Source organism: Elgaria multicarinata, chromosome 15 (assembly GCF_023053635.1).
Source record: "Elgaria multicarinata webbii isolate HBS135686 ecotype San Diego chromosome 15, rElgMul1.1.pri, whole genome shotgun sequence".
In the NCBI taxonomy this organism is placed as follows: Eukaryota; Metazoa; Chordata; class Lepidosauria; order Squamata; family Anguidae; genus Elgaria; species Elgaria multicarinata.
This window is the reverse complement of record NC_086185.1, coordinates 30,269,364-30,296,325: the sequence shown is the minus strand read 5'-3', so window position 1 is coordinate 30,296,325 and position 26,962 is coordinate 30,269,364. Positions and strand designations below refer to the sequence as shown.

The window sequence follows — 26,962 nt, the reverse complement described above, 5'->3', positions numbered from 1 at the left end:
CTGGACAGCCGTCTCATTATTTGGTTTTCCTGCACATGGCAGAGGGTTGGACTAGATGACCACTGTGGTCCCTTCCATGCTTCTACCTTCTTGAGGCCTCCAGGCACAAGCCAGAGACTGCTCTGTTCGCGTCCCTGTATCGAGCTGTCAATCCACCCAAGCTACGCCCTCCCGGCTTTCAGCGGCCAATCACGTCGCAACAACTTGCCCCGTTCTTATTCGCCGAAGAGAACCTTGCTCGCCCCGCCCCCTCCTTTCTCCCCTTTCCGAGTCCAAAAAGTAAAAGTTCGGCTACTGACGGAGCGTCGGCGAAACAGGAAGTGAAATGGACCAATAGGAAGGCAGCGGAAGTAGCGCGTGTCCAATCCCGTGCTCGCCCGAGATGTGGCGTAGCCAATGGGCGTCGGGCTGCCGGTGTGGGTGGGGGAGAGAGAGTGTGTCTGTCTCTCTCTGAGGCGATCGCGCTCAGTCATGGCGGCGCCTCTGAGGCTTTTGGTGCTGGGCGTCCTGGCCGCGCTGCTCGGCTGGGACGGCTCCGGCGTCGGCGGGCAAAAGAGGAAAGAGGTGAGACGGGCCGGCGGGGGTCGTCGTCGATTCAAGGGGCACCCCGAGATCATCCAACCACCTTACCCGCTCCCTCCCTGGCTCAATTTGCCCCAGGTTTCTCAGCCCCGTTTTGGGCCTCTCGTGAAGAGAAGAGAGCCCCTGAGCGTGTGCAGAATGCCCCCTGGACGTACGTAGATCGCCCCTCGAGCGTGTGACGCTCTGCCGACCGCCTCTCCCCGCAGGCTGCGTCGCGGTGCCTTTTCCGTTGCTGCGCGGGCGTGAGGAGGGCCCGTGCGAGGCCTTCCCTCCCAGGCTGCTGTACTCCAGGTGCAGCTGCGCGAAATTGGCTTTAAGTGTTGGACTTGGTCAGGAAGTGCAGTGGGTGACCTTAGGGGCAGGGGTCCCAGCTTAACCTAACCTTGCCAGGATGTTGTGAGAATTATTATTATTATTATTATTATTATTATTATTATTATTATTAATTTATATAGCACCATCAATGTACATGGTGCTGTACAGAGTAAAACAATAAAATAGCAAGACCCTGCCGCATAGGCTTACAATCTAATAAAATCATAGTAAAACAATAAGGAGGGGGAGAGAATGCAAACAGGCACTGGGTAGGGTAAACAGGCACAGGGTAGGGAAAAACGAACAGTATAACTAACAGTCTAAAGTCCGAGTAACATCAAGTTTTAAAAGCTTTAGGGAAAAGAAAAGAGAACGAAAGGGAGGTTAACTACGTGTACCGATTTAAGACAGAGAGGTTAATTAATAGTGATGTAGTAACAATAGCGATAATTTAAAAGTTGGCAACCTAGGCTGAGGCTTCAGTTGTAGCCTGATGTATAGAAACTTAGCAGGAGAATCATAGAATGGTAGGGTTGGAAGGGGCCTATGAGGCCATCAAGTCCAACCCCCCTTCTCAGCACAGGGATCCACTTTAAAGCTACCTGACAGATGGTTGCCCAGCTGCACCCTGAAGGCCTCCAGTGTGGGGAGAGCCCATGGCCTCCCTAGGTCATTGGTTCCATTATTATTATTATTATTATTTATTTATATAGCACCATCAATGTACATGGTGCTGTACAGAGTAAAACAGTAAATAGCAAGACTCTGCCGCATAGGCTTACAATCTAATAAAATCCTAGTAAAACAATAAGGAGGGGAAGAGAATGCAAACAGGCACAGGGTAGGGTAAAACTAACAGTATAAAGTCTGCACAACATCAAGTTTTAAAAGCTTTAGGAAAAAGAAAAGTTTTTAGTTGAGCTTTAAAAGCTGCGATTGAACTTGTAGTTCTCAAATGTTCTGGAAGAGCGTTCCAGGTGTAAGGGGCAGCAGAAGAAAATGGACGAAGCCGAGCAAGGGAAGTGGAGACCCTTGGGCAGGCGAGAAACATGGCATCAGAGGAGCGAAGAGCACGAGCGGGGCAATAGTGTGAGATGAGAGAGGAGAGATAGGAAGGAGTTGTTGTATTGCTCTAACTGTCAGGAAGTTTTTGCTGTTGTCCAGCCAGAATCAGGCTTCCTGTAACTTCTGCCCATTATTCCGTGTCCTGCATTCTGGAATAATTGAGAGGAGATCCTGGCCCTCCTCTGTGTGACAACCTTTCAAGTATTTGAAGAGTGCTATCATGTCTCCCCTCAGTCTTCTCTTCTCCAGGCTAAACACGTCCAGTTCTTTCAATCTCTCCTCATAGGGCTTTGTTTCCAGACTCCTGATCGTCCTCGCTGCATCCTTCTAAAATGTGGTGCCCAGAACTGGATGCTGTATTCAAGATGAGGCCTAATCAGTGCTGAATAGAGGGGGAGCACTACTTTGCATGATTTGGAAGCTATACTATTAATGCAGCCCAAAATAGCATTTGCCTTTTTTTCAGCCACATCACCCTCTTGGCTCATATTCAGCTTGTGATCTACCATGATTCCAAGATCCTTTTCGCTTGTAGTACTGCTGAGCCAAGTATCCCCCTTCTTGTAACTCTGCATTTGGTTTCTTTCCACAATGCTTTTTCTTCATGGCAGGAGAAGCATCCTCTGCCTAATTTATGAGTTATTAGGTTGTAGTTAAAGGCACAGGAGCAAGTAGGGCTGCCAGCGAACTCCTTGACTGGCTCAGTTCCTGTGCCTTCAGTAGCACATGACATTTGGAAGCATTTCCTGACTTGGAGAAGGGCAGTTCTCTTCTATCTGCACTGGGAAGCAGGATTTGGCAGCATGGCTGCTCATCAAGAGCTGAGCTCCATGTAGTGGAAAGTGCAGCTGAGATGACGATGCAGTAGCTGTGATGATATCTTGACACTTCTCTATGCAGGAAGTATGTTGCTTTGACAAGATCCTGGTTGCTAATTGTTCTGGCTGAATACTGTACACTGCCTGCACGTTAGGGAGGTAACATTGCTTTACTTTGCCTTGGCTGGTGCTGTAAAGAAATGAAATTGGGAAGGAGAAATCAGAATATATGAATATTCATGCACACTTATGCTTCTTTCAAGTATACTAAGGATATTAATGGCTTATTTATTACATTTATTGTATCTTATAAAATAAATTTCTCTAGGCATTTTACAATAATGATAAAAAAATCAACAACATACAATTAAGAAAACAACAACATAAAATGCAATATCACATTGCAGGGACTAATATTGTAAAACACAAACATCCTAAAATATTTAAACAATCTTTGAAAGAGTTTGATTTTTTTTAAAGCCTGGGTGAGTAGGGAAGTCTTAGCCTGGCACCAGGCAATCTTCCCTTGAAAGGCATAGTGGGGGGCCACTACTAAGAAAGCCCTTCTCTTGTTGTCACTCTCTGAGTCTCAGAATGAGGCGGGGGCACTTGCTTTGAGAGCGAGTTGAGAAGGAAAGGCAAAAGAGAAGAGTACAGAGCTGGTGTGGGGGAAATGCTGCCATCATCCTTATTTCATGTTGGGATTGCAGGTAGAGGGAGAAATAGAGAGTTATGCAACCCTGCATACCTCTGTCCACATTTGGCTTTGGCTCCACCCATCATTGCCTGCAGCCCCACCCCTCAACTTTTTCTTTTGAGTCAATGTTCTTAGTATGAAAAACGTTCTCCACTCCAGGTTTTCAGTTTTGACTCCCCCACCCATCACAAACCTAGCTGGAATTAAATCTGATCGCAAGCCCACTCAGTTAATATTTGATTCAAATGTATTCAGTGATTACACAGAATTAAATTACGATAACTTACACTCCTGGATGACTTGACTTGTTTAATGCTCAGTGAAGCTGCTTTCTGGTTTTGTATTTTAGATGGTGCTTTCAGAAAAAGTGAGCCAGTTGATGGAATGGACTAGTAAAAGATCAGTCATCCGACTGAATGGTGACAAATTTCGTCGTCTTATAAAGGCACCTCCAAGAAACTACTCCGTGATTGTTATGTTTACTGCTCTTCAGCCTCACAGACAATGTGTTGTGTGCAAGTATGGGCTTAAACTCCATAGAAATTGAGAGTTATGCATGCATGGTTGTTAATGTTGGTGGTATATTTCTGTGTGTGTTCTAAACTTCAAGATGATTTGTTTCATTCAGGGAGAAAGAACCATACTAGCATAGCAAAAATCTGGTCTGCCAAAAGTTAATAAAGTAGCAATTCACAGTATAATATAAAGTTATATATAAATGCTGAACTTTGTGTTGAAATTACTGTAGCTGCACATTATGAATAGTGTCTGACAGCAAGAATGTCTTTGTGTAGAGCTTGTGATTTATAACTTTATTCAAGCACCTCACACAGAGCCTGATGTTCACCTTTAATTGGCTTAGTGTTTGGAATCATATACTTAAAATTCTACCTGCCCACACCTTAAGTGCCATCTGTTTTCATGTGTACAGACTGTAAAAATATTTTCAGAGATGCAGCGGTGACATAGGGGAATCCAGCCAAAGGAAGAGGCAAGCGTTCTGTGTTAGCACTACATTAATCAAGCCTGCATGATGTAGTTCTTTCAATTATGTGAGATGCAAAGCTTCCTCCAGGGAAAGCCAGGCAACTGCAAGTGTGTTTGTGTGAGTGTACATATGTGTGATAAGGAGGGCACTTCCCAACTGTCTAAGTTGAGATGCTGTGTTGCTGTTATGGCATGAACACTAGTGCTCCTGTCCTTTATTGAAAGCAACACAGAACTGTGGGCTTACTTTCTTGAAGCCACTGCTGGGCTGAACACTGTTAAATCTGTTTGAAATTTGAATAGTGTCCCTTTACATTTATGCAGGCAAGCTGATGAAGAGTACCAAATACTGGCAAATTCTTGGCGATACTCAAGTTCATTCACCAACAGGATCTTTTTTGCCATGGTTGATTTTGATGAAGGTTCTGATGTATTCCAAATGGTAATGTGTTTCCCATGAAGTCACTCTTACTGGAATAAGGCTTAGAAAAATTATTATTATTATTATTATTATTATTATTATTATTATTATTATTTCTATACCGTCCCATAGCTGAAGCTCTCTGAGCTGTTTACAAAGATTAAAATCATTAAAATAGAGTACACATAATTTACTGTATTCAAAGTTTAAAAAGAAGTACATTATTTATTAAAAAGAATTATTTACATATGTTCAGAGTAAGTACATATGTTTACTTAGAAGTAAATAACTAACTTTGCTCATTCCCCAATTACTTACAATTGCAGTTATGATTGTTAAGGACTAGGGTTGCAGGACCAATAGCTGCAAATCACTTCTTCAGAGTATTCAGAACAAATCTTTTGAGTGGTAAAACCTTAATGGAAGAGAGAGAGAGAAGAAACAGCTTTTTTAAATTATTATTTTGTAGCCCAATAGTAGAACTACTATTTATGTGAGACAGTGTGATTTGCGACATATAGACCTAAGCATTTGGGATTGCAGGATATAATCTGAATGCTACTGATTGGATAATTTCAGAATCTGAGTTCCACTTCAAAGCATGGACTTTAAACACTGGCAGCTCAGTTAAGTTTTGGATGACAACATGTTTTTGTATGTTTCATAAACAATACAGCTAAACATGAACTCTGCTCCAACGTTCATTAATTTCCCACCGAAAGGGAAACCCAAAAGAGGTGACACTTATGAACTGCAAGTACGAGGTTTCGCTGCTGAACAGCTCGCCCGCTGGGTAGCCGATAGGACCGATGTTAATGTAAGTAAGGGCCGGATTTTGACTTCTCTGTGATGTTGTGCTTCTAACTCTTAATGCACAAAAAGGGAAATCTCTTACCATTCTCCTGGAAATGGTTTTCTGGAGCCGAGAGCCTCAAACAGCATGACCGCTGCACAAAAGGAACACGTTTATGAGCATTTTGCCATCCCTTTTAATGTAATAATTTCCCTAAATCAGAACAGTGTAGAAATTGAAACGTTGTTAGATATTTTAAAGGGGGGGCAGCTTTAGATTTTATTAAGTTTCAGATGATGTCAGAAGCATCATGACAGTACAAAAATTATGACGTCTTTTTTTTGGAAATGCATATTATTATTTTATTATTATTAATTATTTATTACATTTATATACTGCTCCATAGCTAAAGCTCCCTTACATCTTGGTAAATGTACCAGTACATCACCTTTCAAATTTTGGTTTTATTTCTACCCTTGACTTCATTTTTTTTTTTTACATGGCACTCCTGATTAACTCCCAAAGTAGGCAATTGTCAGGTATTTATTGGGGTCCCAAGGCTGTGATTTGGCCAAGGGCCTACCACCTCAATGACCCTACTTGTTTACTTTGTATAAAGCGCAAACCAGGGTCAGAACTAGTGCAGGAGAATTCCCAGTTTACTTAGCAGCATACACGCCTCCCCTAAGGATGTCCTGCCTGAGTGGTCCCAGAAATTTGAGGTCGGCGCTGACTGCATTTTAGAATTGTCTGCTTCTCAATGATTTGTGCTAGTAGGATTTGGCAGCACAAGTAGTTTCAGGATCTCAAGCTTAACATGCAAATCATCTGCCATAGATTCGAGTGATACGGCCTCCGAACTACGCTGGGCCCTTGATGTTGGGGCTGCTGTTGGCTGTTATTGGTGGTCTTGTGTACTTAAGGAGAAGCAACCTGGATTTTCTTTATAACAAAACAGGCTGGGCTTTTGCTGCTCTGGTAAGCAAGCCATCTTAATTTTGCTTCCCCTTCTTGTCCCTTCCCAGGTTTCCTTTCCCTCCTTCCAGTTTGCGTGAAGTGTTGCCTACACCCACCTACATCTCTGTCCTGTTCTGGCTGTATTGCTTATTTTTCTGTTTGAGAGTATAACAAAGTGTCTGTTCTTATATATACTGTTTTAATGTGGTTAAGACAGCTGCATCCCCTTTTGGGAGCTCTTTCCTTGCAGAAAACATCCAGTTGTGAAATGTTCTTTTATTCTGTTTCATACAGAAAATGGGGTTTCATTGCATTGTGGTTGGCAGCCGCCTGGTTAAGGACATTCCTGGCTATGTCACAGGATTGTGTAATATAATGATGCATTTAATGCAAACTAATTTTGAAGACTAAATGGGATCAGACCCAGAACACATCTAGAAAAATGACAAAACCATCTTATGACGGGCATTGTTTGTTTTATTTAAGGACATTCCTGGCTATGTCACAGGATTGTGTAATATAATGATGCATTTAATGCAAACTAATTTTGAAGACTAAATGGGATCAGACCCAGAACACATCTAGAAAAATGACAAAACCATCTTATGACGGGCATTGTTTGTTTTATTTATTTATTTATTTAAGGATTTTTATGCCACCATTCAGCCAAAAAAGGCTCTCACGGTGGCTTACAAAAGTATTTCTTGACAGTCCCTGCCCACAGGCTTACAATCTAAAAGACATGACACAAAGGGAAAGGGGATTGGGAGGGAGGAGGGGGAGGGGGGAAAGGAAAGCAAATTCAGGCATTACAATCTTAGTTGTAAAGTTCAGCAAGGAAAAGACTCTGAAGTTATTGCCTGGTAGTCTAGGGGCAAGTGGCAGGCTGAGCAGGTAAGCTCACCCGTATGGTCCCTATGCCTGAGGGATACTACATGGTTTTGTTGAACGTTCATGCACACATGACAGCTGATTCGCAATCTGTTGTTTTCCAGTGTTTTGTTCTAGCAATGACATCAGGACAAATGTGGAATCACATTAGGGGGCCTCCGTATGCTCATAAGAATCCTCATACAGGACAAGTGGTAAGTGGTGTTGTTTAAAAAACCCCATCAGCATTCCACAGTTAGCTTTTGCTTTCTCTTGGTTTGTGATCTGATTTTTTAGTGGCTATAAGTAAGGACGCAATCTGCTGGGAAGCTCTCCAGTGGGAGCTTCATTTGAAATAAACGGCACCTACTGAGCCTTTTTTGTTAATTAGATACCTAAACATACAATCAAAACAGTAGAATTGTTCCAGCGCTGCAATCCAGTTCTGTCTTCAGGACGTAGGAAGCTGCCGTCTTCTATGGAGCCAGTGCTGCACACACAGACTGACGGTGGCTCTCCAGGCTTTCAGCCAAGAGTGTTTCCCAGCCCTATTTGGAGATGCCAGGGATTGAACTTGCAGCTCTCTGCATGCAAAGCAAGTGTTCTACCCGCATCAACACAAAGGCTTTGCGAGCTGCCTGAACCTGGAAAAAGAGACACCCCCCTGTTATAGAATATAGAATTAAATAAATAAGTTCCCAGTTTTTATAGATTTTGAGACATCCTCAGATTAAACCGAATGAAGAATATCTGAAGCCACAAAGCTAAATCTTCCCATATATTTGCTTCCTCTAAGAAAATTAAAATTGGGCTGAAATGGATTGGAATAGTTTAGTTTGGTAGCTTAAGAGCAATAAATGTTACGTAAATGTTACAGAATTTTCTGATTCTGTAAAGGCGACATGTCCTAGTCCCTGATCATCTGCTGCAGCGTTGGCAACTTTCTCATTCTATGTTTTTCTAACTTGCTTTTGTCATCTTGAAGCCTTTCCAAACTCTTTCCTGTAGAGCAGTTGGTTTTAAAGTGGTGTGTGAGTTAATCTCAAACTTGCAATTTACTGGAGGTGAAACCTTGCTGTTCCTCCATGTGCTGAATTTTCTCTGCTACCTTTTGATTGCCTGGCAACCCATTGCTTGAACTTGAACTGTCATTTGTGTTTGGGGCTCTAAAATGTGCGCCTGGTGCTTTCTTCTTTAGCCCCAAATGGGATTTCAGCACTCTCTGCCACTTGATGAAATAAATCTTAGTTGATCAATCATAACTGTTTTTAAGTTAAATCTGCTTCCATGTACACGTGGGTGGAAGGGAGGACCCTCTCTTAATTTTAGAAAATGTGCATGTGTCACTATTGGCACTAGCTCAAAAGAGGCATTCCTTCCTGTGTGTGAAGGAAGGAGGAATGTACCTTCTTAGAAGAGGACTGCTACCCATGGATTTGGAAATACTAACTTTTAAAATAAAATCTGCTTCCTGGTTAAGTAGGGACATCTTCTTTTAATTGATCAAAGGATGTTTGATTGGTTAATCTAACTGAAATAGACACTACTTTCTGAAATACTGACATAGATTATTGTAGTTCATACACTTTTCTTCCCTTTTTAAATCTGCTTTGCTGTTAAACAGATGCCTGTTTGGAATTTACCATTCAATTTCTTGCCATGGTTCCTGTTTTCCTCTGTTTGAAATGTGAAATTAAGACTGTGTAGGGCTGTAGCAGAAATGTAAAGTATGTGGGTTTTTAAAGAGACTCTCTTCTGCTTTCAAGGTCTCATAAACTTGTAGTCATGATAATGCTACTAAATCTGGCAGTTTCAGTTTTAAAAATATTTACCTTCATTTCCTTTCACCTTTCACTTCCTTTCACTGCATACCATTCAGAAATATTTGCTGGAGTGGTGGTTCTCACTGCTGTTCTGAATGTTTGGTTTATATACCAATATTTAGGAATATCTTATATTAAAAAGAGTTTTTAAGCAATATACAAACAATGTAGTATAAAAACCATGATAAAACACTGAATAAAACTTAGAAGAGACAATATCATGACAACAAGGAAGACAAGAATCATAACAATGCTAATTCTGGGGACTTAACAACTTTTTGCCCAGTTATCTTTTCAATTTCTTTAAAGATTAAGTCCCACTGCTCCATTGTATACCTTGTACTTGGGCTGCTGGGGGAGGTGAATCTGAGCTGCCTGGTCTTTCATGTGATCTTGTTTTCATCTAAGAACGTGTAGCGGTCTTTCTTCAACCAGCTTAAGTGTAAAACATAAACGTTCAATTGGCTAATTTAAAATGAAAACCCCCCAGTGTATTATTATGCAAGGGCATGCTAGAAGGTGGATGAGGGACATGTCAAGACCTTCTGAGTGCTTTGTTTTGTCTTGAACGGAACACAGATGTGGGAGCCCCCAATCTGAGCAGAGGAATGGTAGGGAGAAGGGCAAGGTCTGCTTAATCTTAGCCAGTGTGGTGTAGTGGCTAAGGTGTTGGACTGGGAGTTGGGAGATCCGGGTTCTAGTTCCCACTCAGCCATGGAAACCCACTGGGTGACTTTGGGCCATTCACAGACTCTCAGCCCAACCTACCTCACAGGGTTGTTGTTGTGAGGATAACATGGAGAGGAGGATTATGTATGCCACCTTGGGTTCCTTGGAGGGAAAAAGGCAGGATATAAATGAAATAAATAAACAAATAAAGTATCTCCTCTATTGAGACTGGATGATTTTGAGTAGGACAGTGGTGGAAGGGTTATGCAGCCCCTCCTTGCAGTGCTGCTTCTTCAAATTGCCCCTGGTATTATTTTTCAGTAGTTTAAAAAATGACAGATTGTTCATGTGTATATCTAGTTTGGCCCCCAAAATATAATCTAACATATTTGTACGTACAAGTTCTGCAATGTCTACCCTGAATTGTCTATAACATTGGGCTGCCACACTTGATTCGTAGGATGAAGTCTGCACCTGAAAAGACCTTCAGCTCTCACAGGGTGAGCAGGTTCGTAGAATCATGGAATAGTAGAGTTGGAAGGGGCCTATAAAGCCATTGAGTCCAACCCCCTGCTCAGTATAGGAATCCGCCCTAAAGCATACCTATAGAAATCATAGAATAGTAGAGTAGAGTTGGAAGGGGTTGCAATCCTATACACACTCTTCCTTGGGAGGAAGTCCCATTGGATTCCATAGGGGCTCCACTGCAAAATAGACTATACAAGGTCTTTATTCAGAAGTCAGTGCTTTATTCTGGGGGCTTCATAGGAGTGCACTGTAAGCCTCCCCTGGTTGTGCTGGCACAGCTTCTGAGATAGCTCCAAGTTAACGTTCCTGTATCGTAACGCTCAACCCCTAGGTTGCATGTAGATGAAAACAGATTAAGGTCAGACAAGCAGTTCTCCTCCCTTGCTTTGTCTGCTCTGCCCTCCCCTTCCTTTCTGTACCCACAATACACAAAAGACAAAAGCCTTGATCCACCCTGCATCTTGCCTCACCTGAAGGTATTCTTCAGCAGCCATGTCTGGTTTCCCTCCTCCCCAAAGCTGGGATTAATCAAGATGACCTGGAGAAACAAAAGGTTATTCTACTCACCTTGGACTCAGCTTTGAAAACAACTATGAGCTTGATGGCCTTGTAGGCCCCTTCCAACTCTACTATTCTATGATTCTACTGGAGAGAGCTGATTTCACAAGCAAATGTGGCCAGAGAAGGGCATGCCACAGGAACCCCTAATTTAAAAAGTGTTAAAAACACCTGGGCTGTAACAAACCCAACAACCCAGACCTTGGGCATTTGAAAGCCAGGCCGAACAAGAACCTCTTGTAGCGCTTCTGGAAAGTTCTGGTGCTCAGACTTTGGTGCACCTCCAGTTGAAGGGAATTCATGGTAGCAGGTCAGCCAGTGAAAGTGGCCACCCTTGTGCGCTTGGGTACATGGCATGGCCAGAATTGAATTTGAGACTGTGTTTGAGGTGACAGTAGTGAAGGCAATCCCGTTAGCTGTTTCGGTCAAAGCCAGCACTTTAATTATTATTTAATTTATATCCTTTCTTTTTGTTCCCCAAAATGGTGCTCATTTAAATGTGGGAAGCGATAGGCGGTACTCAGCCTTAATACTGTTGTGGTATAAGCCGTTCCTGGCAGCAAGTGGGGCATTACGTTGAGCATCAGCTGGCCCAAAATGGGAAGCTTTCCAATGCTTCCAAAAGATGCCCTAGATCAAGGGTGGGGTATTTGAGTTTCTCCAGATGATGTTGAACTCCAATTCCTATAAATGCTCAGGGATATTTATTTACTGTTAGCGCTCAAAGCAGCTAACAGAAATAAAATACAATCAAAAACAAAACTAATCAAAACATAAAATAGATCCATTAAACACAACAGCAAAATAATAATAATAATAGGAAATAGACAATGCCTTATCAGTTGCAACCCCTTTCAGCAGCAAGCCAGCTTACACATCAAAGGCCTGCCTGAATAAAATTGTCTTTGCTGGCAGAAGAATAACCGAGAAAAAGCCAGCCTAGTTCTCTTGGCAGAGTTCCGAAGGAAGGGAGCAGCCAGCCTGGAGGCCTTTTCTCGTGTCCCCATCAGACTCTGATGGCAGTGGGGCTGAGAGAAGGGCCTCCCCTAAAGAACTTAAACAGGCTTCTGTGAGAGAACATGGCCTTTCTGGTAGCCTGATGGGAGTTGTAGCCCAGCAACATCTCAACGGCCACCCCAGCTCTGGATGGAAGAACTCCTGATTGGAGCAGTTCTGTGCTTAGCACTCTCTCTCATTCTCTCTCTCTCTCTCTCTCACACACACACACACACACACTCACACACACACACACACACACACACACACACACACACACACACACACACGGGGCTTGATTGAACTTGCAAATATGCGAGTGTGCGCAACTTTCTGCTCAGGAATTTTATACTACAAACTTAGTCAGCCCTACATAACTTTTGCAACTTTTATCTTGCAGAACTATATCCATGGGAGCAGCCAGGCTCAATTTGTTGCTGAAACGCACATTGTTCTGTTGTTCAGTATCCTTCTTAGTGAAAATATTCCGGCATGAAGGCATGTCCTAGCAGTTCGTGCCGTGGTACTGTTCCCAAGGTAATGTTTCTTGACCTTTTGCTGCACGCGTTGGTGGCTTAATGAACTAGGAAAAGGTGTTGAGGGAGCTGAGCAAGCAGATGGTGGGGCTGTCGGATAGGAGACCCCGGGAGCACCATGTAAGAGCTGGGAATACAGAGATATTTTTAAAAGTAAAATGTACTCCTATGCTTAGGGTGACAGTGTTACTGTTCCCTGTTACTGTTCTTGTGATTGGTGATTGTGCTTCTTTTGGATCTAGTTACGGTTGACAAAGAATTGTCACATGCATTTCTTGCATTTCATACTCCCATCCTTCAGGGCCACGCTTTATGGCTGAGAAGGGATTTGAAACCAAAGACTACCCACTGCCTAGGGGTAAAAGCCAACATAAGTCTTACTTAGAGTAGATCCATTGAAATGAATGAGACTTGCCATCGGCTGTATTAACCATCACTGTGATGGAGATGTGTGTGTCTGACCTTGCCCGTAGCCTTGCTGTTTGTGTGTGTGTGTCTGTGTGTGTAGGTGTAGGATGCCAACTGAAATCACTCTTATGTATTTGAATTGGGCTGTAAACTCTGCGAGTTTATGCCACAATGCATTATTTCGAAGGTGCCACAAGACCTTCTCATTTTTGCTTTCCAATCCATTGCATTGCTTTTGCTTGGTGCTCCCCTAACTCGATGCTTTCCCTCTCCCCCTCCAACACGGCTGCCTCTTTCTCAGTGGGCATAAAATAACATGAGCACCGTCACCAGTTTCCTCAACTGAAATAAAACCTGGCAAGATTATGAGATTGCTTTCCCCCTCCTCTTTCTGTAGTTCAGCTCACAGTGTTAGTTCAAAGTTACCCAGTTCAAGTTTGGCGCACTCCTTCACTCCATTGAATAATTAGCGCTTATAATTCTACTTCGCCTTAAAAGAACCCTGTTAGAAGGGATAACAAAACTGGTGTGCGCACACAACATAAACGCACACACCTATTTGTCTATCTGTAATATGTTTTTGAGGGGTGTAGGGTTATGAAGCTGAGAAATAGTGGCATTTAAGTTCTGACTTTACCTGGTGGAATCCACCCACCCACCCCCTGTCTCGAGCAGAGCCATTTGTGGATATGCTGGAATTGGACCTCTCTCTTTTTAATCTAATCGACATCACAGCTACAGCTCTTTGGTGGGGTGGGGATGGGGGGTGGAGAGAACTTTCGTTCTGAAGAGAAGAACCTGTTCTACTGTGTGTTGGCTGTAAACCTCGTAACGTCTGCAAGCTAGAACCAAGGTCAATGTTGTTCCGTCTGTTGAAGTGGTTTCGCCTTAAACAGCTTTCTCAGATGCTGGCGTTACTCTTGGGATAGTGCTCCTGCATGAAGCTGCTACTTCTGACCTGGAAGTGGGGAAGAGAAAAAGTAAGTACTAATTCTGACACCAACATTCATGTATGTTACTGTGCTTGGAATGTTTTCTGTCGTGCTCTGAATTGGGAAAGCCATGATAGAATGGGGTGGGGGTGGAGGATGGGTGTGAAAATATTTTGATTCTTGGGAAAACATGTCCTCTGACAGCTGCCTCAGATAAGTTTTCTTTTTTAAATGAAGAATGTTGAGTTGCCCTCTTTAGCTCCTATGGATGCTTCTGAGTCTTTTTCTCATAGGTTTGATTCAATTGGAACAGCCTTAGACCATCAATAAGCATTCTTTAAATTCCACCCTTTATGATTGGTTTTTTTAAGCCGGTGCAGCAGGCTGATCTTGTTCTCTGGTTGTTTTTCTACAGTAATGTGTATGGCCGGCATCGGCTTAGTGGTCCTGTTCTTCAGCTGGCTGCTCTCCATATTTAGATCTAAATACCATGGCTATCCATACAGGTATGTGTTTCTTGCTGTTGAAGTCATTGTACTCCGAAAGGTAGGCTTTCAATATGATTCTGTAGTTTGGATTTTAGACACATATATACAAAAATATTCCTATGTAGTGTTTGTTTACTCCAAACTCCTAACAAAAAAACAAAACAAAACGAAATTCACCTCCGGACATGCTGATTTACACTGTACGGTGATCAAGACGAAAAAATACATTTTAACGTCCGATGTACAGCAGCAGCATGTATTTACAAAACTGCCTCAAATACGTAAAATGATGTACGTGAATAAAACACGCATGTCCCTGCCTGCAGCAACCCCAGGGGGATGCTGTTGTCCTCATGTCCTGCTCGTGAGTTTCCACAGGCAGCTGATTGACCACTGGATACCTCATCTTCAGCTTTTGTTATAACGACGGCATCTAAATTGGCTTTTATGCGAGAGATTTTATCTGTGAAATGATCATTAAATGCATCACAGAGAACTACAGAAGGCTCTAAAACTGGGTTCAGGGGAGGAAGTGCCTGAGTTAGACCTCTCACCACCCTGAACAGTTCTGCTGGACGCGAATTCGCAGACGCAATGCGGGCAGAGATAGAAAGCTTACTTCGCTGCACGTATTGCCACCCCATAGGAACGAAGATGTTCTCTATATCGTGTCTTGTCGGATATGAATCAAGTTTTCTGCCATCGGCGCTCCAGTCGTCGACCTTCCCACTTCAACTTCCTGAGTTCTTCTGTGTACCAAGGTGCCCGTTTGGAAGCAGGTCGGAGAGGACGTTTGGGGGCAATCGTGTTGATAGCCCTAGTTAGGTCTTGATTCCATCTATTGACCAGGACTTCAACAGGATCGTCGACGATACCAGCCACAGCACCCTCTAAGGCTTTCTGGAATCCAAGAGGGATCCATCAGCCTTCGAGGGCGGACCATCCTAATAGGTCCGTCACCCCTGCAGGGACGGATGGTAGCCGTGATACTAACCCTGATCAGAAAATGGTCTGTCCATGACAACGCAGAGGCATTTATCACCTCCACCCACAGATCTGTCTGTTCAGAATTGAAAACAGCATCGAGGGTATGACCTGCTGAATGTGTGGGTCCAGAGACCAATTGGGATAGGCCCATGTTTGTCATGGATGCCATGAATTCCCGAGCTGCACCTGACAAACTGGTCCCGAATGGGATGTTGACGTCACCCAGGACCAAAAGCCTGGGCGACTCCAACACCAACTCCGAGACCAGTTCCGTGAGCTCAGCCATGGAGTCTGATAGGCAGCGGGGTGGCCGGTACACTAACAGAACCCCCAGTCTATCCCTGGTCTTCAGACTCAGATACACACACTCAATGTGATTCAATTTTCAGACAGGAAGTCTGGTCAGGTTAAGAATGTCTTTGTAAACCACAGCTATTCCGCCCCTCCGTCCACTTTTCCTCACCTGCTCACTAACACAGTACCCAGCTGGGAGGGCCTGGGCCCATGTCGGGCCACTGTCATCTCCCAGCCAGGTCTCTGTGACGCATGCCAGGTCGGCCGTCTCATCTGTGAGGAGATCATAGATGATATTTGTTTTGTTTTTAACTGACCTGGTATTGCATAGGAGCAAGGAGAGGTTCTGCGGGTGGCTTGGTTCATTCGCCAAGTTCCCCAGGGTGGAAGGGCAAACGGAAGGTAAGATAGGAGTTAAATATCTATCTCTCCTTCCCCTGTAATGGCACTTCGCCCTGCCATCACCATATCTCCCTCTGCCCTGCACAACTTGTATTGTCGGCTCCTTTCCATTATACATTAAATACTTACAATATCCCAACTATAATCACAATAGCAAATTAACAAAAATACAAGAATACACAATTAACAGAGAAATTAAGTTAATTAGTTCAATCTGACAACTGGTTATAAATTGGAGGATCCGATAAATTGGCTAATCCAATATAACCTTACTCACACTAAGGTGAAGCTGTATAGCCAGCTAGACGGAAGTTACATACATACTCCATTCAACCAAACAATCATACACATCCAACTAGCACAGTCACACACACACACACATATTATACAGACTGCATCTCTCACATAGAACCTCACATACATTCCTCCACTCTGTCTCTCCCAGAGGGTAACCCACTTCAAACCACCACAAGCTCTCACCCTGAGCAGAAGAAGCAGGCCTAACCCACAAACAAGCAGGGAGAAAAGAAGCAAAAGGAGAAAACAAAAATGGGAGGCGCCCTCGCGGCATTCCGAAGGGGCAAACCAAAGGGGCGCGCCCCCTTTGGTGGCGCCCCCTTCGGGGACACCCCTGCCGGGGCAGCCCGCCACCCCGCTGCGACTCCACAGTTATTTGTCTCTGGGCCTGAGATGGTCCAATGCCCAAGAGATCCCGAGGAGAGCTGAGTCTTCCAGCAGGTGTCTTGATTCAATGCACTTGGTGAGAGTTCCGCCAGATGGGATTGGCAGTTGCAAAGATGCTCTTAAAGCCACAGATCTCAAAGCAGCACAGAGAGACTGAAAGAACTGGGCATGTTTAGCCTGGAGAAGAGAAGATTGAGGGGAGACATGACAGCACTCTTCAAATACTTAAAAGGTTGTCACACAGAGGAGGGCCAGGATCTCTTCTCGATTCTCCCAGAGTGCAGGACACGGAATAACGGGCTCAAGTTAAAGGAAGCCAGATTCCGGCTGGACATCAGGAAAAACTTCCTGACTGTTAGAGCAGTGCGACAGTGGAATCAGCTACCTAGGGAGGTTGTGGGCTCTCCCACACTAGAGGCCTTCAAGAGGCAGCTGGACAACCATCTGTCAGGGATGCTTTAGGTTGGATTCCTGCATTGACTCGATGGCCTTGTAGGCCCCTTCCAACTCTGCTATTCTATGATTCTATGATTAAAAAACAACTGCCACAGCCTGTCCTCTTGCCCCAACTCCTGTGCTCCTCACCACACAAGTGTACAGCCCAGAGCCCTTCTCCGCCCCGCAGCGACGCCACAGATATTTGTCTCTGGGCCTGAGATGGTCCAGTGCCCAAGAGATCCTGAGGAGAGCTGGGTCTTCCAGCAGGTGTCTTGATACAACACCAGTTTTAAAATCTCTTCACTGGCAGGCCTACCCAGATGAATGTAAAATCAAGAATTTTTTAAAAATGTGTTGATTCCTGCACTAATGTTGTTCCCCACCTCGATCCAAAGGGAGAGGCGGGTAAGAAATAAATAAATTTATTATTATTATTATTATTATTATTATTATTATTATTAATTGGCAGCCAGTGAAGTGATTTTTAAAATTGGGATGATTACCAGTCGGATTTGTCCTCTTATTCCTCAATTCCGCCTTCAGCATCATCACCAGATGATGCCGTTAGTGCTCCTGATCCTGCATCACCATCTGAGAATATGGCGCACTGCATGGACCAGATCCTCAGGATGGCACAAGCTCTCAGGATTGATCCTCAATAGCCCACCAAGAGTATACAGGACCCAGTCTTCAAAATGGTATTAACCAAGGCAACTGTCCCAGTGTCAATAACTTTTTTTCATTGGAGCAATCCTCAATGTGACAACTACACGTCCCACCTCCAGTAAGTCAGCTTGTCAATTGCCCATATGTGTGATGCACAGAGAACACGAAGAAGAAAGGCAGGTTGCTAACCTGTAACTGTAGTTCTTCGAGTGGTCAGCTGTGCATTCACACAACTCAGCCACCATCCCTGCTTCAATGTTGACATCTATGTCTTGGATAGCACAGTCTATAATTTTTATTCCTCGCTTCTGAAGCCATTACAGCGGTCTCAAGGAACTGAGGGAATAGGCCTGCGCGGAGCCTTGATTCAGGAAGCTTCCATAGCCTTTCTTAGCTATGGAAGTTTCCCGAATCAAGGCTCTGTGCAGGCATAGAGCCTCCAAATGTGTGAATGCACAAATGGCCACTCGAAAAACTACAGTTACAGGTAAGCAACCTGTCTTTCCTCCTGCTTTCTGTTCCATTCTTTGGTTGTGTGGGCATGTTTTCTCTCATGCTTCCAAATGATGCAGACTAAAATTTGAAGACCATGATACAAATGATGCTCATGAATTACACTGGATGTTTACTTAGTGTCTTCAGGATTTGGGAAGAACACTTGCTTATTTTGATTTGGTGATAACATGAAAAATATGACTTTTGTTTTGTTCTTTAGCTTCCTAATGAGTTAAAGAGTTGCAGCTCTGCTGTTCGCATGGAGCGGGACAGAGGCATTCAATATGTGGATCATGCTACCTCTATGTCAAAGGAATGGAATTGTTGCACACCAAGCCAAAGATATAGAGTGCCTTGACGAAACAAGCTATTTGCCCTAAAATTCCTGGGAGGTATTACAACACCTTCACCTCCTCCATTTACTGCACGCCTTGGGTATTTTGGAATTTGTTGTTCCTCCTAATTAGTTAAAAGAATCTAAACATTAATTCTCGGGCCCCCATCCAAAGACCCTCCATAGGCACATCCTGATATCCACACCGCCACTTGCAGCCCCAAGCATCACAGGAACTTTCAAAAATTCCTTGGGGATTCAGGAATGGTTTGTTCGACGGTACAGAGGGCTGCTAACCGGACAGTGTGTGCATGAGACAGGCAGTGCAACCCTTTGGACTGTGACTTCAGTTGTTCAGTGACACTGCCATATTTCAAGCACCCACGAGGACTTTACTTTTCAGCCAGATTTTCTTTGCTCTATTGCAGGGAACCTTTTTCAGACTCACCCAGTATATCTCTCACTGAAAGGGAAGATGGTCAGATTGTAGACATTCTGATTCAAGTGCAAGCACTGAGGTTTTTACCTAGGTTTTTGTGCAGCAGATTAGAATGCAAAGCCACTGGAAGGATTTAGGGAAGAGAAGGGTTGATGGTGAACTCCCCTTAAAAACATTTAAACCAGGGGTGCCTTTCCTCAGGGTCACATCAGGTGTTTTGCTGTGGTGGCAGGGGCCACACATACATGGGTGTCTATTCACATACAACTCTCCCATTCACTCTCAGACAGCCTTCTCTCTCTTCTGTCTCTCTCATGTGTGCGCGCACACAAACACATTCACAAACACACGCAAGATCTTGGTCTTGTAGCAACAGCATCAGGGTATTGAAACCCTTCCCAGTCCCAGCCAGCCCAATGCAATCACCAAAAATGGGGAATGCTGAAGAAACTGAGTAGGCGCTATGTTCCTCGAGTGCCCCAGCAGGAACCTTCAACCACTACTTCCTGGGACGCAGTAAAGGAAGCAATGGTTGAAGCAGGAATCATAGAGACTATTCCTAGAACATTCCCCCCCCCTTTTCCCTGTTTGTTTGGGTGCAGTAGATGCTAAGCACCTGGGGACCAGCTGATTTAAACCAATGTCAGAGGATGACTTCCATAAGTTTTTTTTCCTCTTAAGTGTGGGAAAATCTTTGAATAATACTGGAATTTTATGAGGTTATTTCTGTTGGCATTCGCTTGGTTGCTTACCTGAGAGAGAGAGCTTCTTTAATAGTGTATTATTCTCGTAGTTCATGATTAGCAGTATCTGATAACAAAACTACTGTGTGAGCTCCTCCCTATAAAGGAGCCTCCTTACAGTTTGGCGTTGCAAAATAGATGGGCCTGATCCCTGGTTGCTTGTGCTTTTCACGTTTGCCTGCCCATCAAGAATGGTGCCAATTGCCTGTTGTCAGGGTCAGTCTTCCACCACATCCCCCAAACAAGGGACTGGTGCTATTAAAGCTGTTTGCATCGCTAACGTATTAGGAAATTGTGAATCCCAGGCATGATCTGGAGTGCAGTCCAAACCTGAGTGCTAATAGGGTGTGGGATTGGGTTGGTTTACCCTTCACAGGACCCTTCGATGCATTTGGGACCCAAATCAAAGGCCATGGGACCCTGCCCCTGGCGGTAGATTGTCCTTTATGGGGTTGTAATACTTCTTACCTCTAAATGCAGAAGAAATGTGTGGGATGGAAGAGGTGCTTTTATTTTGAGATGGTAAACTTTAGAAGAGTGGTTGTCTTTAGGGCTGTGCTCCGCTTCTCTTAGGATTGGAGAAGCAGAAGCAGATCAGGCTGCTTCACCTCCCCTTAAGGTGGAGGCGAAGAGGATCGAGGGGGCAGCGGAGCGGATCGAGGTGAAGGCGGATCCTTCGCCTCGATCCGGAACTCCGCAAAAAAGGTAAGCAGGCCTTACCTGGTGCTGCTGCCGCCCGTGCAGCGACAGCGGCAGAGCCAGGTAAGCGGGGAGGGGAGGTCTTATCTGGTCTGTCGCGGCCCGTCGCTGGCTTCACTAGAGCCCATGGGCTCAACCCGGAAGTGTAGGCTGGGGGGCAGTTCTGAGTTGAGCTGCGGACTCTAGTGAAGCCAGTGACAGACCAGGTAAGTGGTGTGCACGAGGGGGGGTTTACCTGGCCCTGCTGCTGCCCGTGCGGCAACGGCGGCAGAGACAGATAAGGGGGAGGGGGGTCTTACCTGCGTCCATCCGCGGTCCGGCATTGGCTTTAACTGAGCCCGAGGACTCCTGTTTGAGGACTCCTGCTGGACTGCAGACGGACGCAGGTAAGGGGGGAGGAGCCGCTGCGGAGCTCTGATTTGGATCTATAGCTCCGCAGTGAAGCGAAGCGGCCCACTGGCAGATCGGCGCGGAGCGAGCCCGGTCCGAAAGTTGCGGATCAGGATCCGAAGCGGATCTGTGGGTCTGTGCACAGCCCTAGGGGTCTTCTGCTTTAGCTGTTTTTCCTTCAAGCAAGAATTATGTGCCATTTTGATTTGTAGCTGTCTCCGTTCTCCCGCTCCCAAGGAGGATGCTTTGCTCGGTTTTCGTACCATGGCCTACATGCATTTGGGACCTATGTTAGCAGAGAACTCTGGCAGTTTGGCTTAATGATCCTTCAAGGCAAGCCTAATAATAGATGTGATTTGGCTAAGCAGAGCAAGAAAATTATGTTGTTTATTCTAGGGAGTGAGGGAAGAGGAAAGCATGGAAATAATGTTTCTCATGAAAATGGATGAGTGGTAACTACTGCTGTACTCACCTAAGTAGTTTTCTCTTATGCAAGTTTACTATATTTAATTACATTTCAAGTGCCTTAACATCATTAGTCTATTTTTTGGTATTGATGCAACAAATATTTTTAAAATGCCTTTTTATATTGTAGCATGGATATTGAAATAACTACTGTGGATTTTGAACGACTTTCAATAAATACTTTATAAACACAACCCTGCTGTTTTGTTTTAAACCTGACTACGTCTAGAAAACATATAATTCATGGGGTACAATCCAGAGATTTACCCCCGTGTAAGCCCGCTTGAAATAGACGGGAATAGCCCTGTATTTTCGTAGGCTGATTCTTAGGTGCATTTGACCGAGAGGATGTGCATGTTTTAATGACACTGTTAGACACTGACAAGCAGAGGTTGTAGCACAGAGAGCAGCATTTGTATTGGCACCGTATGGTGCTCTGTTCTGGACAGGGCTGCACAAGTCCTTGAGCAAGATCTGTGTGCAAAGACAACCCTGGTTGGGGTTGAACGTGTGGGCCGTGCCTTCGAAAATCTTAAACTTGTAGGACTGAAGAGTTTCATAGTTTAGACAGGGGGTCTTTGGTGCTTTGCATAGCTCTGTGCCCCTCCTTAGCACCAGGGGAGGCAAACTAAATTCTGCCCCCAAAACGCATGCGCACTGGTTTGATTGTTGCAATTTATTCAGGTCACAGATTCAGCTCTTCTTAGTACAGCATGTGGATTCTTGGTACAGAACTCTGCCCATTTTTTAAAAAAATTCCAAGTTTGCACAGTACAATTTCTAGAGCAGCACTTGCCACAACCTCTTGAAGCATCTTGAAGATTAATCAAGTTTTCTTTTCTTTGTTTGAATCTGAATAGAGACAATAGTTTCCCCTCCCACTATAGCTGTTAATTTATTTGACTGTGCTGGGATTGTTGTGTTATCATGAATTACTGCTGCTTTAAATGGTAACTGCATATTTTGCATGCATTTAAACTGCAATTGAATGGTCACAAACTACATTTTGCATTTCATTGCCATTTATAACCTCATTTTACCATTTGTTTCCATCTAAATCTCTCTCTGTGTATACACCTACATATACACCATTCTTACAACTGAAAATAATACCTTGTATGTCTGACCTATAAAGCGGAAAGTATGTGTGTGGGATGTATGCCTGGAAATGTTTACCCACTTCCAGGTGAGTTAGAAACTTGAAATTTGGCACGCTGATAGGTCTGGCTGTACATTGTACCAGAAAAATCTAAACACAGATTTCTGGGATTTAAGTATTTTTAAAGAATTTAATAAAAACCAAGGCTTATGCCTACAACTTCCAGCATGCCTTGGGCAGAACTCCCAGCTTGCCTTTGGTGGGAGGCCAAATTTAACTGGCCTTTGGCAGCCATTCTGAGTGCATGGGTGGGTTGCTGCTGTGTGTCTTTCACAACCCTGACTTCTAAGGCTGTTCTCGAGCAGTCAACGCAATTTCACCTAAGAGGAAACAAGCCACATAAATGGGCTGCATGAATTTAAAATCCTAATTAGATAAAACAGCATGACTTTGAGGGGCCAAACACGCTCAAAGACACTCCATCCTGATATCACTGTTTTCTCAGAATCTAGGGGAATTGCGTGCACAGCCTTTATCCTTAAGAGGGAGGGAGGGGAGGCACTCTGCGCATGCCTAGAAACAGCCCAATGAAGGGGAGCAAGTGCCCGGGCCAGGCCCAGGCCCAGCCCTTCAGTACAGGCTTCTGACGGAGCACTTGGTGGGTGAGAAGCACAGGCCAAGGCAGTCCCGGCAGGATTGGCCAGAGCTGGGCGCGTCCGCTGACATTCCTCCTTGGCGATGCTATGCATCAACGCTCTATCAAGGAACAGCATTGGCAACAAGAGGATGTCTCAGAGGACATGGGCACCTGCGGGCTGCCAAAGGCATGCTGGGAGGTGTAGTACTGGCATGTAGAGTGGCTGATTTTAAACAAAGCATGGGTTAGCAAACCATGTCAATATCTCTCAGTCCTAACTCAGCCCCCACTTTCCTGACTTCTCACTGTCTTTGTTCTCCTTCTACCTGACTTTCTCCAACTGCCACTCACCCCGCCCTCCGTTCCATTCTAGCCTCAGCTGGCAGTCATTCCTCCATTCACTCTTCTGTTCAATGGTATAGGCAGGCTTTTACATCATATTCATAAACTTTATTCAGTAATTCCTGCATGTTGTACTTAAAAGGGCTTGGAAAATAATAATAAAAAAATTCTCTTGGCGTTGGAAAGCCGTTAGTGCAATCACTTGGCAAGCCTGCCTGGGAAAAAGAAAGCCGTAAGCAGGGTGCCACAACTAAGAAGGCCCTCTCTAGTTGTCTCCTACCACACCTCAGATGGTGTTCAAAGATTAACACGTTATTCAGAGACCTAGGCTTACGCCTACAACTCCCAGCAGGCCTTGGGCCGGAGAGAAGACTTTCAGGCTTTGGCAACCATCATCTGGAAGTGGCTCTCCATCCTTGGTCACATGTTGCTAGGCACCATCTGGAATAGTAGGGGAGGAGGGCGCAGCTCCAGGGCTGTCGCTGACGGCAACGACCATCAGTCAGTCGTCCGGCTCCCTCGTGGCCTACCTACGGGCACCGATTGCACACTGCGGCATGGGCTGGCTCAGCCAGACTTTACTTCTCGTGATCCTCAGTGGCAGGACTCCGATTGGGTAAGTCGGCACCGTGGTGAAAGGCATGCTGGGAGTTGTTTTTGTTTTCTGAGGGGACAAGTAAAATCATGGCGGCACCCCCATGTGTCAGGGGTGAGAAAAAAGGAAACAAATTTAATTTGTTTTAAAGTTCCATCACAGGTCTAGCACCAGCCTACCTTGCAGGGTTGTTGTGAGGGTGTGAGAGGTAAAAAAGACACAAATTTAATTTGTTTAAAAGTTAACTCACAGGCCTAGCACCGGCTTGCAGACATAGCGACTTGTGTTCATGGCCTCCCTCACAGGGCTGCTGGTAGTTGAGAAGCAGACCCATAGAATTGCAACCACATGGGACTTGTTGTTAGGAGACTGTCTTTGTCTGAAAACTGCCCAGCCTGTTGGCAGTTTATTTATTTATTACATTTTTATACTGCCCAATAGCCGAAGCTCTCTGGGCGGTTACCACCTGGCCTCGTTATCTGAAGACTGTTAGAGCAGGCAGGAGTCTCAAGGCCTCCCAAGGCCGTAGCTAAACTGGGAAAGGGATGGGTTCAGCTGCCTTGGTGAGAGCTGCTTGCTGGCCGGGAGCGGGAGCTTGGGCCAGGGTTGGTGGAGTGCAGTCTCCCACCCGGTAGACTGAGGCGTAAGATGAGTGAGCTTCTGGGGCTACTTGCTTTCCTGGACCCCTAGATGCTAGGGGGTGCATTTTGTCTGGCTGGGAGCAGGAGGCCCCCACTGTAAGTATGGGGCAGGTTAGCCAGTTTTTTTTTTCTGTTGGGTGTTCTGAGGAACATCTCTCTCTCTCGCGCGCGTGCATATTGTTTTATGACTGATTTTATTGTTTTATCACAGTACTGCTTTTACTGAACCACTGTCCCCTTTTTAACCCCCTCTTCCTTTTCTAAGCAACCTACTTCTGCTAAAGCCTAAAATACTTTTCTTTTAATAAACCACTTTAAAGCTCTCAACCAGTGTGGTTTGTGTCACGGGACTCTCTTGCAAAGTCCAGTGTTTGCTGGTGGGTATAATGTGGGTGGCTGGGTTTTGACCACTGGCCTACCTGGCAAGAAGGGTGTGCAAGTACCCTCATCTTCACAACATATATCTTAGGGGGGCCGAGCAACGTGGGGAATATCAGCTAGTATCTGATAAAGTGGGCTCTAGCCCACACAAATTTACACCACAAGAAGTTTGTTGATTAAGAGGATTGCATTTTCTTGCTTGCATTAGAGGTGAATCAAATTAACAAGTTACCTAGAGGTGCTCTGCTTCAGCTAATGGAGAATCCTGAGTTTATGTAGGGCTATAAGGGTTTGTTACAGCACTTGTTTGTTTCAAAGCAATGGTAGGCATATCTCAAAATAGAAAACCGTGCACCCTTTGCTCTTAGCTCTCACTTTTCTCCTTCCAGTCTACGTTAGAGGCCCTATGGTAAGAAGGAAAACAGCTTGGCAGGTAAGAGAACGCTCACGCAACTTAAAAACAGAGGCACACTTCAGCAGCAACACTCAGTGCAATACTTCATGTCACTTTGCCTGTTTTGTGACTTAATGCTTAAGAAGTAAATTGATACTGAAATTGGTTGAATGGACTTCTCTTCAGCAATTTCCCCCTCCCTTGTTTTGACTTGCATGTGATATTGTGAGGATATTTTTGCAAATGATGTCTATGCACACAACCTGATGGTTGTGTGCTAGCTCCAGTATTCAAGGTAGTAAGCATCTGTGCATCAGTTGCTGGGGAACATGGGTGGGAGGGTGCTGTTGCACCATGTCCTGCTTGTGGGTCCCTGGCCGATGTCTGCTTGGCCACTGTGTGAACAGAGTGCTGGACTAGATGGACCCTCGGTCTGATCCAGCCTCAGGGCACTTCTGATGTTCTTATGCTGGTTTTTACATTTCCCAATCTGAGCAAAGGATGGTCAACATTTTTAAAATGACTCCTGTCTAAATGGAGTTCTTCGAGGGCTGTTAAAGATGGCCAGGCGTATTTGAGACCATTAGAAGAGTAGCAGTTTAGCTGACAAAGTAGGCTTGGTGCTTGTGAAAACGTCCAATACTTACCCTAGGCATTTGACTTCTAAATAATCCTCACCTCAAGCCAGGTAATTCTATGGGTTCGGTATGCCAACACGCCACGTACCCTATGTCGCTACTTACCCTACAACAACATTGGTGCAACTTGGTTGCTATCCTTGACTCGCCCAGCACAAAAGGGGACTAAAAAACAACAAGCCATGCAAAAAGCCCATTTGAGCAACGTCAGTCACAACTCATTGCACTCGACATGGCCACGGTGCCCCCTTGTTAGCCAGCTCATCCCCGCATGCTCGCCCCCCCCCTGGAGGAGGCTGTGAGGGCCCCCCCCCCCCGGTGCACACTTGAGAATAAGAGGTGCCCAGGTCAGCTGGGGAGCACTATATGGGTGAATAGCTCCTCTGTGGATCACTTGGCCCTTTGGGCTCTGGTAGACCCTCTGAGCAATGTCTATACCGTTTTGCTGCTGGCCTAGCAGGCCGCCCTCTTACCAACTGGCTGCCTCATGAACCACGGTAGCAGCACGTACCCCACTTGTGCCCTCTGAGAGGCTTATCCCCTTACGCTCCCAAAGTTTCAATGAGTAGACAGTGGAGGGAGGCCTTGCAACAACCGCACCCCTCCCATTCTCTACAGCAGGGGTGGGGAATCTCAGCCCCTGGGGGCCAAATCCAGCCCTCCTGGGGCCTCAATCTGACCCTACGGGGTTCCCCATTTGGCCTGCCCTTTCTCCTGCCTCATTCCCCCGACTACTGATCCTTTGGTAGATTTCCA

At 45.0% G+C, this 26,962-nt stretch overlaps 1 protein-coding gene across 1 annotated transcript; it reads left to right on the top strand.

Annotated features, from left to right (window-relative positions):
* The first annotated feature begins 460 nt into the window (after positions 1-460).
* MAGT1 (magnesium transporter 1) lies at positions 461-20,844 on the top strand. The gene is made up of 10 exons (XM_063141631.1): positions 461-564; positions 3,827-3,996; positions 4,789-4,906; positions 5,562-5,702; positions 6,516-6,656; positions 7,631-7,720; positions 12,480-12,543; positions 13,929-14,003; positions 14,371-14,461; positions 18,630-20,844. The coding sequence occupies exons 1-10, from the start codon at positions 472-474 to the stop codon at positions 18,643-18,645; spliced, it is 999 nt and encodes a 332-aa protein (XP_062997701.1). The 5' UTR covers positions 461-471; the 3' UTR covers positions 18,646-20,844.
* The last annotated feature ends 6,118 nt before the right edge of the window (positions 20,845-26,962 follow it).